Genomic DNA, 16,680 nt, shown 5'->3' with positions numbered 1-16,680 from the left:
CTCACAGCCCGTGCGCAGCAGCTTTCGGACGTTAAACCCCACATTTCACACCGCGCAGAAAATGAAAACATTAATCCCAAATCATCATCATCATCATCAGCCTGACTACACCCACTGCAGGGATCATCAGCCTGACTACACCCACTGCAGGGCAAAGGCCTCTCCCATATCTCTCCAATTAACCCTGTCCTTTTCTTAGCACCCTCTGCTGCGTCACAGATCTGACCGCCGCCTTGGTCAGTTGCTCCGCAGCCGCTGGGGACTGAGGGCCGATGGTTAATTGGTTTGTTCATAGAAGGTTGTGGCCAAGTACTACACCAGGGTGGCCAAATCCTGTTCTGGTGAGGAAGTGCGTTGTCGGTTCTGGTCACCGAAATCAGGCCGCACTCCAAGCCTGGTTATGCAATTCCATCGACACGCGTTTTTTATGCATAGCATATTGCAATCACTCAGTTCAGCCCTTGGGCGCAGCCGGGCAGCCACCAAACCACGTGACGTGACGTCACGTGGTTTGGTAAAAAACCACGTAAAAAAGAAAAGAAAAAAAGAAAAAAAAGAAAAGGAAGAAAAAGAAAGAAAAAGAAAGGAAAAAAAAAGAACGGCTGAGCATGGTGGCGGTTGCCACCGCCCCGTTTCAAAGGGGGCGCTCCTATCCATTCATCCATCCATCCATCCATCCATCCATACGTCACGGAGGAAAAGCTGCTGAGAAAATCGAGTGCCGCCAAGCAATACCTCGCGCAAAAAGACCGCGCAATATGCAACGCATTCTTCGCTTAACCGAGCTAAGCCTGGGCATATCTCTTTTTCTTTCCTTTTTTTAATCCGGTGGAGAATTGCGTGGCACCGGGATTCGAACCCCGGTTCTCTTGCACACAAGGCGGATGCTCTACCTGTACGCCATCGCTGCATCCCCTCTCAAATAATCCGAAATAACCTCCGTGAAACAGTGTTGTGTCCCTGAAGTAGTAAGCTGATCGCAGCATCAATTTCTGAATCCTGTGTGAATCATGTGTGAATGAACATGATTGATTTCCAGGCCGTTTTCGCTAAATTCTTATTAAGCTTAAGACTGTATTCGTACCATTTGTTGCAGCGACTGGTTGCCAGGTTATCAGATGCTGGACTTCAGCCTGGACACATTAGCGCATCCTGCTCCTCTTCGACCCACCGAAAACGTTAATCTCGTTTTGTTTCCCTTCATCTTCATTTTTAATATTTTTGCAACGTGAGCTTTTACAGCAGCAGCTAATCGTATTTCGCAGCGCGGAAAATCTCGTGGTTGCTTGCGCTGCTCTGGCTAACACCACTTCTGGCAGCGGCTTGCTTGGTATTTCACATTGCCGCAAAAAAAGACAATCAACCACTCAGCCAATACAGGTTGTCACCACCTGGTTATGGCCAATCCCCCTTGTGGGTATGTACCATTTTATGAGGCAAACAACAACAACAACACTTGGCTACATCATCAACGGCCAGGTTGTTGTTGTTGTTGCCTTGGTGGCATGGCAGATACCCACGACGGGGGATTGGCCAGGGTTCAGTGAGGAGAGCCCAAAGAAGGCAAATTGGTACCAAGCTAATGGATTACCTTTTGGGGCCAAGCTAATGATTAACTTTGGGTACGTATTGCGAGGAATTAAAGATGGAATTATGGATAAAAAGAAATTACGGGAAGAAATGAATGAAAAAAAAAAACCGGCATAAAGATTAGAGAACTGAATACCAGAAAAATTCTGAAGGATTTTGCAATGCGGACATTGCAAACAAACGCTCAACAGAAGACGAAAACGAAGTTGGCAGCGCCGATCGCAGTGAAAGGTAAGCGCTGGCGTAAGTGCCACGTTCTTCTGACCACTCTAAGCACGAATACGCCTATATAGGAGTAAAAAGGGAGTCAGCTGTGCTCTACCGCACACTCTTTCACGAAAGGGTGTGCGCTAGAGAACAGTTCACTGCTTTTTTCTTCATTCTGTTTAAGAGTGAATGGTACCGTAACCCTAAGCCCACTATGCTGTTCCTCTTCCCTTTCTAGTAAAACCAAGTATATATATCGGACCAAGAAAGATGATGAAGGCTGTGCTGTGGACATCCTGCTTATCGTTCCTGCTGTTGGTGAAGCTTTGTTCCGGTGAGAGGCGCTTATCATATGATGTCTCGACGCTTATAACTGGTGTCACCGCAAAAGCGTATAACCGTCATCTTGAATTCGTCTCCGCAGCAGTTATTAAACAAAAAAAAACCGTCCGACATTTTGTGCATATCCCAACGCACTGATAACAAGAGATCATCCGGTGTTTTTCCAGTAGTGCGATATGATATGCCCGGTTTGCCGTCTCCTGTTTGCAGGGGTGCCCTGCAACGGGGAAAGTTATCAGAAGTTGAAGAGGCAGTGCACGCAGGCACTCCATCAGAGGGTGAAAGAAGTCCAAGGTGACCTGAACCGAAACTGCAGGTACGCCGAAGTAGACGACGCAGGCGAGCAGCCACCTCAGCATCCAATAAGTCCAACGCAACAAGTTCTCCTTTAATGGGGTATGTGGGGTTTACCATCCTTAAGTAGCACATGGGCTATAATGAACGCCGTAGTGGAGGGCTCAGAATAAATTTCGGCCATTTGGGGTTCCTTACCGTGCACTGACATCGTGTAGCACAGGCAGCGTTTTTGCACTCTGTCTCCATCAAACTGCGGCTGCCGCGGCAGGGATTCATTCCTGCGACCTTAGGATCAGCAGTCGATCGCCAAATCCCCAGAGACACTGCAGCGGGTAACTCCTGTTTTGAATTCCCTCAGCAAGAGGATTGATTCTTTGCCTAATATACCTGCCTCATATACGGTTCCATAGATAGTGCGCTTTTTTACGCAGCTTAAAATAAGCTAATCGCCTGCCTATATTAAAAAAATAAATAGCTACATACAATGGAGTGGTGTGGCGTTTTATAAACGTTTAGAATGAACAAAAGCGCTTTCTTATTCTCGGTCCACACACTAAGGAGTGCTCACTCTTACTCGACTAAAATCATACAGCGATTCATACATCTCTACATGAAAACGAGGCGCATGATAAGGAATACTCTGTTTTTATGGTTCTTGTTTGGCGTTGCAATTATCGTGACCTGTACGCAAACATGAAAGACTAACTGGTGACCGCTGTGAGGTTAAAAAAGAACTTGTCTGCATTAGCAGTGCATTTAGCTCGTTTTTGCAATGAGATGAGGTTATTTTCTGCCGACTTAACTCCATAGCGACGCCGCCTCGGTGGCTCAGTGGTTATAGTGCACGGATGCTGACCCGAAAGACGCTGTTTCGATCCCGGCCACGGCGGTCGCATTCCGGGCGGCGAAAGGTTAGAGGCCCGTGTACTGTGCGATGTCAGTGTACGTTAAAGAACCCCAGGTGGTCGAAATTATCTGCAGCCCTCCACAGCGCCCCAATAGCCTTAGCTGCTTTGGGACGTTAAACCCCATAAAACCAAAGCGACCTTTGTAACCAAAGATTTTGGTGGAGTCGGTGCCAGGTGTAGAGCCTACTGTCTGAGCCGGTAGGGTGGATTGTGCTCGACAGAATAAGATTGTTGCTTGCGCGCGGCCTAGTGTGTGTCTGTCCCTTTGCCGTAGGCACCATGTCATTTCGTGCACGATTGCTTACACTCAACAAGTGCTGTTGCATGCACTACGCAGGGACTTTGCCGATTACGTGGTCTGCGTCAGAGACAGCTGGAGGATTTCCTACTGCGACAATGAAACAGCATTAGCTCGGCACAACGACACGCTGGTGGAAGGCATGCAGAAAAAATATTTCCGCAACTGCTACAGTAAGTTTTCTACACCCCCAATACTGCTCACCTACTCTCCGGGTTCATTCGCAACAACAGGATTGCTGAAACGCTATAGCACTAGGTGAAGACACGAAATGTGCGTTCACTTTTTTACTTCTGTCGCCCAAGACCCTTCAAATTTTCGCAAAACAACTCCCCTTTAACTCCCCGCTTTACTAAACCACATGACGCCATCGACGCACAGTGTTTTTTTTTTCTTTTGTATTATATCACTCCCCTCTGTAATGCCCTCTGTGCGAAGAGGGTAACTGAAATAAATGAATAATATAATGACGAACGGAAGATTTTTTTTTTTTTGCAATGACGGGATTGATTTATTGCGCCTTCACAACAAACAAAAGCGAACTCACTGACATCGACCTCATGACACCTCTATCGATTTCTAGTAATTTCTTCGTGTTTGCTTCCATGAAAATTAGCTTGAACGGGAGCTATCTAGCGCAGTAATACGAAGCCGTTCTTTCAAACAGACATTTCTGGATTTTTTTTCTCACTCCAAATGGGCTTCCCTGAGTATCAACTGCGTGTGCACGCGGCATCTGCGCCACGGTTACATTAGAGAGATCCAGCGTAATGTAACTGCATATTGCTACACCATTGCAGTCGGGCCCTAGCTGCGCACGCGCAGTTCGCGCATGCACATTCCCTTGCAGGCGTGGTTAAGGTATTGATAGTGCAGCAGCAGTAAGTTTAAACGTTCTACTATCTGCGTATGCTAACGGTAACGGTACGGGGAACACTGGTTCTTAGCATTGGTACACAGGGAGCACACAGACGACATACAGTAACACCCGAGCAATGTGCGGTGCTTTAATCTGCAGATGAGTTAAGAACCGAGTGTGCTGCGAGACATGCGTATACAAGTGCCATCTGGCACCCGAACTTAAGGCACATAGATCAATTCATAACGCTAGTCACACATTCAAGTGTCCACTTGCTCAGTCAATGTTTCCTTGCTGAATATTAGTGTGGCGCCGTAGTGGCGCGGATAGGTACAGGGAAGAGAAGACTTGCTTTCAATTAGTGCCATGGTTTCCTTCACTTCACGTAACTTAAAACTCCTAGGCGTGTATAGCATGAACAATACATTTACCGAGCACTGCTGTGAAGCCAATGTACCCACATAGGTAGCTTACTTTGGGTATTATCGATATATTCCAGTCCTAGAACTGTGAGGACGGCAGTAAACTTTGCTGCAGTTGGCGGAAGTTAAGTGACCGATTTTGCTGGCAGCGTGAGGCTCGCTCCCCGGAGAGATGTTGAACCGGATTCTGTAACGCCGACGAACCCAACGATGCTGTCACCTGAGTTGTATGTCAGGTTCTTCGGGCTCTTAGCATCCTTGGCCGCACCTAGCGACGATCGAGCCAACTCGGTTACTCTTAAATGCCTTTATTTACAGATGACACGAGTGCACAAACAAAGGAATGCCGACCAGACAAGGCGTTTGAAAAGCTTTTAACCTGCGGAAATCGCTTCTACGACACTGCTGTGCATGTCTCCAATAAGCGCTCATCGATATCACTTGCATCGCTGTGTCCGTAAGTTCTGCAGGCATGGCATCGACTTGAACCTGTATGTGCTGCTGTTCTTATTCTAGCACGATTTCAAGGTTATCCCATTCGTTCCGGCCAAAACGGACCAACAAATTTTTCCTGGCACGATGGTCACTTAGTCCGTAACAAACATGACGGGGCAAGGTAGAGGGATCTTACGGCTGGCTGAACTCATGTATTCTTTGCAGCTTTCTTGGGAAATAAACTGTGCTAGAGCAGTTATATCGCTGTAGGTTAAGCGTGAAGTAAATCGCCTTCAAATCGCTTTAGAACGTCAAATCGAGTTAGATGGTGAGCGGAGACGGTTTACCGTGAGGCGAGGAGTGTCAAGAGCGGTGTCAGACGAGTTTGACGCTCTGTAGGTGTCCGGCTGGGCACTGCCTGTTCTTTGTGAATTGCGCCAGGCGCTCATCAGCTGATGCGCCGGCATAACGTGGTTGTGGTAGGCTTCATGTTGCCTGAGAAACTATAACACTTCATATCGTGTGGCATGTTAGAAAACGCAGGAAGAAAATGGTGAGGGTATTTTATTTGTACTGTTATAATATTTTGGAGCAACACTTGCAACTAATTCTAGGGATTAATATAAATCAACAAATTATAAGCAGTAAACAGGTTTCGCTCATGAACTAAGAGCTGAAGAATGTTGGCAGTCGCTCCACATGAAACTCTTAACCCTAACTCGTTAACCCTAAAACATCGAAGGAGTGAGTGTTCTAGTTTTCATAATTTCTTCGCGTTATGACCCTGTAATATATGACTACACATGTTATCTTTCAAAATCATGCGCTAAAACTGCTCTTCCCAGTATCTTTAGCCAAGTTGCGTTTCGTTGCGCCCGCAGCCCCACTGTCTTTATCGTTTCCGTTTTCACTCCCGAATTAGTAGAACATGAGGGGAACGTAGGCTTTGAATGGCGCGGCAGAGTTGAAAAAAATTAAGAGATGGAAAACAAAAAACACGCAGGTTTAGTGAACTTCAGCTCAATAATTTTCGTTTGTTTTTGGATAAAAGTTAACTTTGCTTTTTCGCTGGTATTATGGGACCTATCTTTGGTCCTCATCAGAAGGATTAAAAGTTTCCTCTCTCTGGGTTTTCAAATAAACGATTACTGGTGGCCTTCTCGGGAACAGGGATACATTCTGTCTGTCTCAGAAGTCACAAAGAAGTGCGTGAAAAAATAAAACGGAACGCGGGACCCAGTTCCGGAGGGGCGACTCGTGTCTTTGTGCACTCTACTTCTGCAGGCGTTAATTGAACGACAGGGCGTCATCACAGCCTAGAGAAATCACCACTCGCGCCCAGTAAACAGAATGCCGCAGTTTCCGGAACGGCTAGGCCAGAAACCATACATAAAGCTACCCAGTTTCGTTTTGTTCATCCACACAGCGCAAAGCTTCATGCATGAAGCATTGTGGATGCAAAGAACTATGCATGGACTTTGAAGCCACACATGTACCGTACTTGCCAAAAATAACTAGGCAACGGCGTTTGCTTCTGAGCCGTATAGTGTAGCCATCAAGGTGCTCTGCAGACGAAAAGGTCCTGAAAAATTCAGGGGGGGGGGGCACTTTATTGACCTAAAGTGCGTTGAGGCGAAATCCTTAAGCGCGGTGTTGCTGCTTGTGTCACTGATATGTGGTTAAAATGTTAAGCTTCGCCTCTAAGTCTGGAACGCGACAGGGTCTTGCAACGCTGCCAGGGAGTCCACAGACGCCATCGCCCGTTCGGCTGTACGCCTTGCTCGTCGGTAAATTGGTTTTTGAGGAAAGGAAATGTATCTCATGTAACAAGTGAAGGCGGGCTAGTTGGTGGTTGACAATGGAGTGCATATTGCAACCGCGCAAAACGACGCAGGACGAAGAGAGGTCTGCGTCTTGTCCTGTGCTTTCCTCTCTTCGTCCTGCGTCGTTTTGCGCGGTTGCAATATGCACTCCATTGAAACGTATCTGTCTCGCATATCTCGGTGGACACCTGAACCTCGCCGTAATGGGAAGGGAGGAAGATACGTGTGAACGAAGACACCGTATACACTAGACGCGCCTTTGTTCATTCCGAACCATCGAGCTGCCATGGCGGAGTGGTTAGCGTGCTCGTCTCGCACTCCGGAGACCCTGGTTCGATTCCCCAACTCGACCAGTTTCCTACTCGGTTTTATTTATTTGTCTGGTCTGACTGGAAAGGTTACTTAGGCTAATTGTAATTAATTAATTAACTAAACTGAGTCCCACTTACTTGGAACATCACCATACTATCCCTTTAATTGGTTGCATGGTCACTAGCCAAAGTACAATTAGCCTCGTTTGAAATTCGCGCACTGTGACGTCACCACCATTTCGACCAAATGAAAAGCGTGACATTTCTGTCGACAACTCCTGCTTACAAGGATGAGGCATTAAAGGCTTCCGCCTTAAAACTGAGGGCAAGGGTTCTCCCTACCATACACAGATTTGGAGCTCAAGCAGCGCCTTAAGTGCTCCACTATAGGGCTAACAAACAAAACCGGTTAATTGGTTAACTTTGGCCTTTAAAGACGGTATATATATTAAGCAGAAATGCCGTTTCTTTTATTGAGCACCTATATCGAACTCTGCTAAGATTTTTATTGAACACCGTATGAATCCATTACAACATATTTCAAGAACTTCTAGGCATCGCAACCCCTTTCCCTCAACCTATGACTTACTTTTTTTTTCTTTTCTGCAAGCTCGCTTATATTTGTAGCATATGTTTGTAGACGGCCATCGCATGGCCATCTGGTACAAAACCTTGTCAAGACATTTAAGCCGCTCAAGAAGACTCGCTGTTTTTACTGTGCTGCTTTTTTAGAACACGTTCTATGATGGCAACTGGCAATTGCGCGTTTTTGTTACATTGCAGCGAAGTGGACAAATACGGACTCTGTGCGTACAAAAGCCAACAGGAAGCCAACTGCTCACTGGGATATCAGATAGTGCCTCACCTAAAGTACATTGCAGAGAACATCGCACAGAGGTATCGTCTTCTGTGTACCGCCTTAAGGAAATCAGGTGAGTTAGACGTCGACAGTGGTGCAGTCATCAACAGACGTACCCGTACGAGTTAATCATTAGGTTCGTAGGTCTCTAAGGAACAATCGAGCAGACAGGCAGTTATTAAAAAGAGAGGCAATCACTTAATATCTACAACCTTGGCTACGCTGATAAGAAAAACCAGCCAAGCAATATTTTGCCAGCGCTTAGTTTAAGAAAGCGTCATGCAGGAAAAGAGTAGCAACTATAATGCCCGAGTGATAACTAGAAGAATGACGCATAACGGATCAAAACCTACGTTTAGAGCCAATGTAAGAGAGAAAAATAGAGACTAAAATGATGAGTTAGCGCACACAACAATATTTTCAGAAATAAATATAATACAAAATACTAGGGCAAATAAAGCCGTTATAGAAAGAAATTTATTACTGTAGAGCTCAAAGGATAAGTTTTCTTGTGTTAGAAACAACATTTTAATGCGATTAGAATTCGTGGTGCTCATACACCGGTAATGGATAATTCGACGAGAATTTATGGAATCTACTGGTCAGGAACCGATCAGTCATGAAAAAAAAAAATTGCCATGTGAGTCCGGCCTCTGGTGAGCGGGCCAGCAGACTTCAAAGAGAACAGAGACATTGCAGCCATCATGTGCTCCGCGACCTTCGCTGATAATCTTCGTGCTCATTTGTCATCGTGTTAACACTTACCGCCAACGGATATTGTACCCACCCCTTATGTAATACCCCTCACCGGGCCTTTAAGGAAACTAAATGAAATGAAATGAAATGAAACAGCATGTTTTTATTATCAGCAGTCGCGCCGACTGGTAAAGACCATTTTTTTAGTTTGCCCAGGTGTTTAGCATTGACCCCTGGGACACAGCGCAAAAACAGCATTACTCTTACACGAGTTCCCAGTTGAAATTTCGCTAAGAAGCCAGATTAGAGAACGGTGCTAAGTGCGCTATTTGGCTAGACACGACGCATGCTTCCAGCCAGTTGTATGCTTGCGTCTGATGGTGGCCGGAAGAATAATCTTCCTGCGCCGGCAGCAAGGCACGGCGCTGAAGACTTGTATCCTGATCTACCGGGTGCCACGAGCACTCGTGCTTTCGTCAGCGCTAATCTCTTCAAATGAGGTTTCACGGGCATCCGTTTTCGATCGTGCCGCTGGTGAACATTCCCTCATGCATATATGTTCTGCGTGAAGCGTCCACAAGCTACAGAAATCTGATGAACTATAATGCATCCATGCTGGTTTATAGTGCTCGTTTTGTGCCACACTATGCCAGTTTCAGCAAGAACGTTGTTAGCACACCATAGTCTCGAACAGAAGGAAAAAAAGAGCGAAGCGCTGAGGCAGCGTATGAGTATCGAGCGTTAGCAATGTCGAACTAATATTGCATCATTAGCCATCTTCGTTATATCCGGTAAACTTTTTGTTATATCCGGATATCTAGTTTTTTTATGCCAACGTATACAGCTCAAGAAGACAAATCGTTTGACACCTCTTCGAATGTCCTATGCCAATTAGTTTGGCCGTAATGGACGTTTGAAGTTTCAAGAAGTCGCGGTTTGAGGAACCAAAGGTCTTATAGTTTAGAAGAACTTCTATTTGGGCTAGATGGTTCATTGTACTCTAAAATGGAAAAAAACAGAAGCGCCGAAAAACACACACACACACACACACTGTTCAAGAACGACGTAGGACAGTTCAAGAACGACGTAGGAGATGAAGTGAGCGCTTGTCCTACGTCGTTCTTGAACTGTGTGTGTGTGTTTTTCGGCGCTACTGTTTTTTTTTCAGTTTCGAGAACCAAAGGTCGACTAGAATCTTATGCTCCCCGTAACGCCCTGAATCGTTCGATACCACTCTGAACATTCTACGCCAGTTAGGACCGCCCCCCCCCCCCCCCCCCCGTCTCACTTGAATGACCTTGTGCTTCATACTAACGCGACCTTCAGTACTGCGAGTATCAGAGCTAACGCGCTAACAGAAGCCGCTCTCACTTTTATGACTCTTACCTATTTCGTCACGAAACGGTCATTTTTTGATAGCTTTTCAGAGAGGTACCACAGTGTGCGACCGGCAGAGGTTCATAAACGACATGTTCCTGTGCGGCTACCACTTTGCCAACGTAGCCGAAGTAGTCGGAGGGAATCCTCAAGAAGTGTGCACGTACGTTTGCCCTGGCCTTTCTATTTTTGTTTTCGCAAACTCATTTCCGTAGTAACAGTACACACCGGTGATTTCTGCGCCTCCAAAAAAAAAGGGGGGGGGGGGGGGACGGGTCTTCAAGTGGAATTCACCACGCATTGTCACATGCGATATTTTTCTTTTATGCGAAGCATACTACTTTAGCTACCACTTCAGCCCTTCACCGTGGTTATGCGCCTCCAAATCACGTGATACATGACGTCACACCACGTGACACGATGACGTCACGACAGTAGAGAAACGGGGGCCCACCTCGCGCCGTCGCTGTGGTTGTGCGCCTCCAAATCACGTGATACATGACGTCACACCACGTGACACGATGACGTCACGACAGCGGAGAAACGGGGGCCCACCTTGCGCCGTCGCTGTGGTTGTGCGCCTCCAAATCACGCGACACGATGATGCTTCGCATTCTCCAGGCTTAACCAAGTTAAGCCTCAGCCATTTTTTTTTACCGAGCATAGTAAGCACCTTACAAGTCTAATTTTTTGTTGTCATGATAAAAAACTGTCTCTTAAGGCATAAAAAGAAACTAATCAGCTCTTTCAAGTTAACAAGTCCATGACACGAATTTCTGCACGACATACAGCTAACCTTATAGACGTTACCTCGGTACAGCCGTAGCTGACCTTCATCGGACCTGTCATGCGCCAACTGGTTTTCTACCAACGTGTAGATAGAGGACAAAAAAGCTGGCGTTTAGTATGTCTGCCGCCGATCTGTCCTCAGGGTGCTTTCAACACGTCCATCGAGCGCCCCTGACGCGGCCGGATATGGGTGTACAGTCGGGGCCGCCCGTTTCAGTTTGCTTCCCTGCATAAGAAATAAGGACGCTGCCTATAAAACTTAACCGCGTGACAATGATGTCTAGCACGCCAGACCGAAACCTTTCGGATAACCATTTGATAATCTCAGTGAACAAGGGAGGAGAAAGTCTCAGGGTGCTTCCGAACGTTTCGATCCATCCATCCATCCGTCCCTCCGTCCGTCCATTCTTATGGAGATAGTAAATGGCGTCATCAATACGAAATATCTACCTACTTTCTCGGCACTGAAACTTTCGATGCATATTTTTTTTTTTTTTTTTTTTTTTTTACGATAAGCTACCTACGTCTAAAGCAACTCCGCCTCTGCAATGTACACATGTACGGACGGACAGATGGTTTCCGCCATGCTCGGCTTTTTTTTCCTTTACATTACTTTCACGGTGTTATCGGTGTAATAAATCGATATATAAATTCGTCATTTTCTTTAAATAAACTTATATCTCTGCGCTTCTAACATTATGCCACCTCTGCTTTCGAGCCGCCAATCTTCTAATCGTTTTTTCGCTGACCTCGACCGCGGATTCATTCGCATGACCATTGTTATCTCTAAACCCCAGGGCCTCAGGGAGAGTGACTGTGCCTGAATCGGCATGGAGATGGATACCGCCGCATTCCAACTGAAGATGTTCAATTGTCTCTACATTTCCCACATAATGTGCATGTCTGATCTTCTCGGTTAAATATCTATTTGTAGCTTCGCGTTCTAAAACAGCTTGATCTAGCTTCGAAGAGTAGGGCTCTGTCTCTTGAGTTGTCACAGGACGATTCCTTCTTGATCACAGCATATAGGGCGCCTCGATGATCAGCGCGTGGACATCAAGGCACCCTAGCGGCACAGGTCTTTATGCGGCACCTTTCGACAGCGGCTGTAACTACATTTGTAAAATGCATTGCAACCGCCGCAGTTGCATCGACTGCCGACAGGTGCCGCTATCTTGCCCATGCTGAAATCTGCAGCGAAATCTTCCAGGCGCTGGCGCCAGCGTGAGCCTCGTCACTTACGCGTTCGGTTAAGTCTGGCAGTGCATGCTTTGCGTAAGGAACGAGTGCATGAAACACATCGCAACGTACAACAGCTAGTCAGTGCTTTGATCGGTAAGGGCCGCGCGGCGGTGGGACCACTTGAAGGTTTTTGTAACGAATAGCTTGCGATGCTGAGGAGGCTCCTTTTTTTTTTTTTTGTCAGAACCGTCGTAGACCCCTAAAATTTAAAGAAAATATAAGACAGAAGAGTTCCAGACACTAATTGCAGGCAGCAATTCCCTTCTAACCATCTTGAGGTTAAACATAATTTGAGATGATTCCGCTCACTCTGCGCGAGAAAGGAAATATGTTTAGCATGTCAGTAACGCTAATATGTTCCGCAATGCCCGCAGGTATATTGAAAAATACAAGGAATGCCACAACACATCCATCCAAACTTACGGCTGTGCCCCTCCCGACCACCTGTACCAGGACGCCGAGAAGTTCTTTGTCCTCCTGACGCAGAAGTACAACAGCACGTGCCGATCGCAGGGAAGAGCGCGGAACTTCCCCCAGGCGTCACGACTCACCCTAAAAGACGGTGAGCAGGCAGGTCGAGTTTCAGGAGGCACAGATATGTTTTTCTTTTCCGCGAAATTTTGCTACCTAGAAAGAAAGCCGAAACTTCTTTTTGCTTTCACATTAAACTAGTTAATAACCCCTGAATCTCATGACTAGGGTCAGTTTAGTAAACTGCAGAAAAAAAAAGAGATCAGAAGAAATATGATATTTTTATTCGTGTAAAATCAACCTTTTTCCCTTCCTTGGGCCGTTGCCATCTTCTGACAACCCGCTGCCGATGGGATTTCTCTGTAATCTTCTCAATCAGCACGATTCGCCGTACGAACCACCGTACGAACCATTTCCGGGTATTCATTACGTGCGAATGTGGAAACAAAAGAATGCAAGGCGGGGTACACCGAGCTGATCGTATCAAGGGAAAGATTTCTGGCCATTGTCGAGCGTTCTGAACTCAAGGAGCTGCAGGGAGAAATAGTGTTGCGAAAAACTGCTTAACATATGACATGAGCCTTGTAATCAGCGAAACCGATTTTCACGGTACTTTGACGATCGACCATGCAGCCCTCATGAGCGGACAAGCTGGCTGTTCCCACCAGCGTCCTCCAGAAGAAAAACGACCCACCATGTGCTCGCTGCAACCGTTCCATGAAAACCTTAATTTTCTAGCAGTGTACTGAGCATACCACATCCCGTTATTCGTTATTTTGAAATTCAGATTACTTGACTGCTAATGGTTTCATTTCTAACTGTATGTGCGAACTAATTACAATAACTACGCTTCTCGAAACAAAACGATACCATAGATTAGCGCGCTAGGGACATTATAACATTCGCGTTCTCATATTTCTTATTTCAGGGGCTGGATACACTTGCGACGGCAATCGATTCATTCGGTACTTCTTCCAGTGCGCCGCCGGCTTTGTGAATGCAACGGGCAAGTCGCAGCAAGACATGCATTACATCTGCAGGTACGCCTCACCCAAAACAAATACAAAGCTGTCGGCATTCAGCGAATGATCAAGTTGGCGCACGGTTCAGCTAGAGAAACTCACTATGATGTCAGCGCTTACTGAGATATTTCAGAGCATATACTTGTTCGATGATTTCACTAACAGTGTGAAATGTCAATGGGAAATTATGGAAACAACACATATCAATTCATTCATTCTGAGTCTAGGCCAAACCTAAGCACAGGAGTTGGCAAGAAAATCACAATTAAAATGCTGACATCCTCTGCTCCTTTAGAAGTTAGTCACACTGGGGGCTAATTCGCTGCGCGCCCCTTTTGGATTCCGACAGGGCAGTGGGCATCTACAGGCACTGCGTCAACGGGGCGCGCCACGCGACCCACTGCAACATGAAGATGGAGCTCAACAGCCACATTGCCTTCATGCAGAACTTTATCCTGGAACAGTACGAGCCCATGTGCGCCATGAAACGAGGCAAGACATCCGGGGAGAGCGACTCCAAACGGACGGAACGCTTAAGTGCGCTCCGCTAAGAGAGAAACGTTGTACCAGCGCCGGTGTCAGCCGCGCTGTCACAGCCGTGCGTTGTGTGAACATTGCTCTTGGGTGCATTGCCATTGTAAGAGGTGCGTTTTCTCTCAATAAAGTGTGCCCCAGCCAAGCTTCGGCGTGTATGCGACCGTCAGTGCTGTCCGCGGTTCGAGGTAACTAAAGCAGTGACGAAGCTGGCATAAGACAATGCGCCTGACAAAGAGAGGAGGCACTGGTCTATCGCGGCTGGACAGCGCTTGAGCGCAGGCCATTTGCTGAGCGCTCTTGCACTGCGAATACCGCTCCAACTTCCTGAGGGTGACGGTAGTGCGGCGAGAAAGCGCAAGCTCTCTGACTTGATTGCGAACCACGGCTAGTTATCATCGATAGACAAGCGATATTAGGTGTTGAAAACGCGCGGACAAGATGCACGCACTATCAACGCTAAGGGAATAAGAAGTACACAAAACATAGCGACTGCACCATGCGCTTCTGTGCGACATCCTGTCGCGGCAAAATCCATAACACCGAAAACGTGACAAATAACAAGTAAAAGCGCAAATAAAAAATATAAGCTCGGGAAAAGTAGGAAAAGAAGGCATTGATTCTAAACGGGGCTCTTTGTTTCGCTAATCGTACTGCGTTTAAGTCAAGTGCTACCAAAACTAATAGTGCTTAACAGCGTCTGTTCGCAAAGCCAAATATGTGGTAAAAAGAAAGAACAACAGAGAAGGGCACATAGAAAAAAAAGCGAGTGAGAGAGAAACAGAAAAAATTCGTAGACTTTTGGTTTTGCTTACGTGTGTTGCGTTTCGCGAGAATGGCGTTAACATTAATAATCATTAGCCATAATGGTTCTATCCTTCAACATCTGCAGCACCCATAAGAAGAGCGTATTGGCTGGCTAATTGATTCTTTTGTCTTTTAATGTTTTTTGTGTCTCGTCCCTACGCTGTTCTCTAATCACCCACCAGAAACACGGCTATGCTTATCGAAGGTTGTTTCTTTCAGTTATCACTACCAGTGATGACGGTATGACGATTTTATGATATGAATTATAATAAGAATTATATTGATAATTTTATGACACGCACAGTGATGTCGAAACGCTGAACGGGCAGTATTCATATAAGATAGGTTAGTGGGTTGGCTCACGCTCATGCACTGGTTAATCACGATAACAATTTCTTTCCTAGTTTCTCGGCAGTATCGTGCTGGAAATCCTTGAAATTAACTACACGGTGAACTATTGGTACTCACACTGCTTATCCATGTCTATTACACCGCCGTAGTGAGCAGTGCTTTTAATGTTCTTTGTGTGCTCTATGAACCAACATCCCCAGCCTAGTAATCACAAAGGTTAAGTCTTTCAAAACCCATAAGTCTCTCTACTCAACTAACATTAGCGACAGACGACATATCAATCGTTACAGTGCTCACCAGGCCCGGGTATCGCCTGTCTGACAATGTACTCCGAGCACTGCTTGCTGGGAGTTCCATAATCCCCGTGTTGAACGGAGATCGAGTGCAGAAAATTTGCAATGAGAGCTATTTGCTTTAAAAGGGAAAACGCTACCGCGAGAGGGTGCGAAAAAGAAAGTGCTGTCGAGGGAAGGTGGCTTCATTTATCTTGGCGTTTCTTACTTTCGGAAGGAAAGCTTGATTGATGCCGTGCTCTTCTCGTTTCTCTCGTTGCTGCGTGGAAAAGCGGCAGCGAGGCTTTCGTACCAGCACATCCTCGGCGAGAAGGAGTGCGACTCTGACAGGGCTCAGAAGAAGTACGAGTTTTGCGCCGGGGACTTCATGCGCATGCTCCAGCTCATGGAGATCGGCACCGACAACGAGCGCATTTGCCAGTGAGTGGCCATCTCCTTTCGTGGCTCCCTGGATTAGAGAATAGCCGAAGACGTAATAAATAAAGCAACAGGTGATTTCACATCTGGCTGCCTGTAGGTAGGGTGTAATCATTGTTGCAAACGTTCGCATTAATCGCCTGTCTCTGAGGCTTAACCCTATCTACTATTATTAAAAATTACAGGATAGCGCCTAAAGATTGTTTGGCTTTGTGGGGACTGACGTTCCAAAGCGACTCAGGCTATGAGGGACGCCGTAGTGGAGGGCTCAGGGTGATTTCGGTCATATGGGTTTCTTTAACGTGCACTGACATCGCACAGTACACAGGC

The 16,680-nt window shown here is 46.4% G+C and overlaps 1 protein-coding gene across 1 annotated transcript; it reads left to right on the top strand.

Annotated features, from left to right (window-relative positions):
* The first annotated feature begins 2,067 nt into the window (after positions 1–2,067).
* On the top strand, positions 2,068–16,357 carry LOC149350792 (uncharacterized). Its single transcript, XM_089575566.1, has 10 exons — positions 2,068–2,131; positions 2,350–2,455; positions 3,682–3,815; positions 5,242–5,380; positions 8,276–8,424; positions 10,467–10,587; positions 12,830–13,017; positions 13,855–13,966; positions 14,298–14,485; positions 16,206–16,357. The coding sequence occupies exons 1-10, from the start codon at positions 2,068–2,070 to the stop codon at positions 16,355–16,357; spliced, it is 1,353 nt and encodes a 450-aa protein (XP_089431692.1).
* Positions 16,358–16,680: the final 323 nt, after the last annotated feature.

This window comes from Amblyomma mixtum, chromosome 3 (genome assembly GCF_055824585.1).
Source record: "Amblyomma mixtum isolate Tamu chromosome 3, ASM5582458v1, whole genome shotgun sequence".
In the NCBI taxonomy this organism is placed as follows: Eukaryota; Metazoa; Arthropoda; class Arachnida; order Ixodida; family Ixodidae; genus Amblyomma; species Amblyomma mixtum.
The sequence above is the reverse complement of the archived record's forward strand: the minus strand, read 5'-3'. Positions and strand labels throughout refer to the sequence as shown.

What these genes read in the sequence shown, in the direction of transcription:
- LOC149350792 (XM_089575566.1), top strand. Translation starts at nt 2,068, where the DNA reads ATGATGAAGGCTGTGCTGTGGACATCCTGCTTATCGTTCCTGCTGTTG. An exon ending in GACCTGAACCGAAACTGCAG is followed by an intron (nt 2,456 to 3,681) that starts GTACGCCGAAGT and finishes TGCACTACGCAG; the next exon opens with GGACTTTGCCGATTACGTGG. An exon ending in TACCGCCTTAAGGAAATCAG is followed by an intron (nt 8,425 to 10,466) that starts GTGAGTTAGACG and finishes ATTTTTTGATAG; the next exon opens with CTTTTCAGAGAGGTACCACA.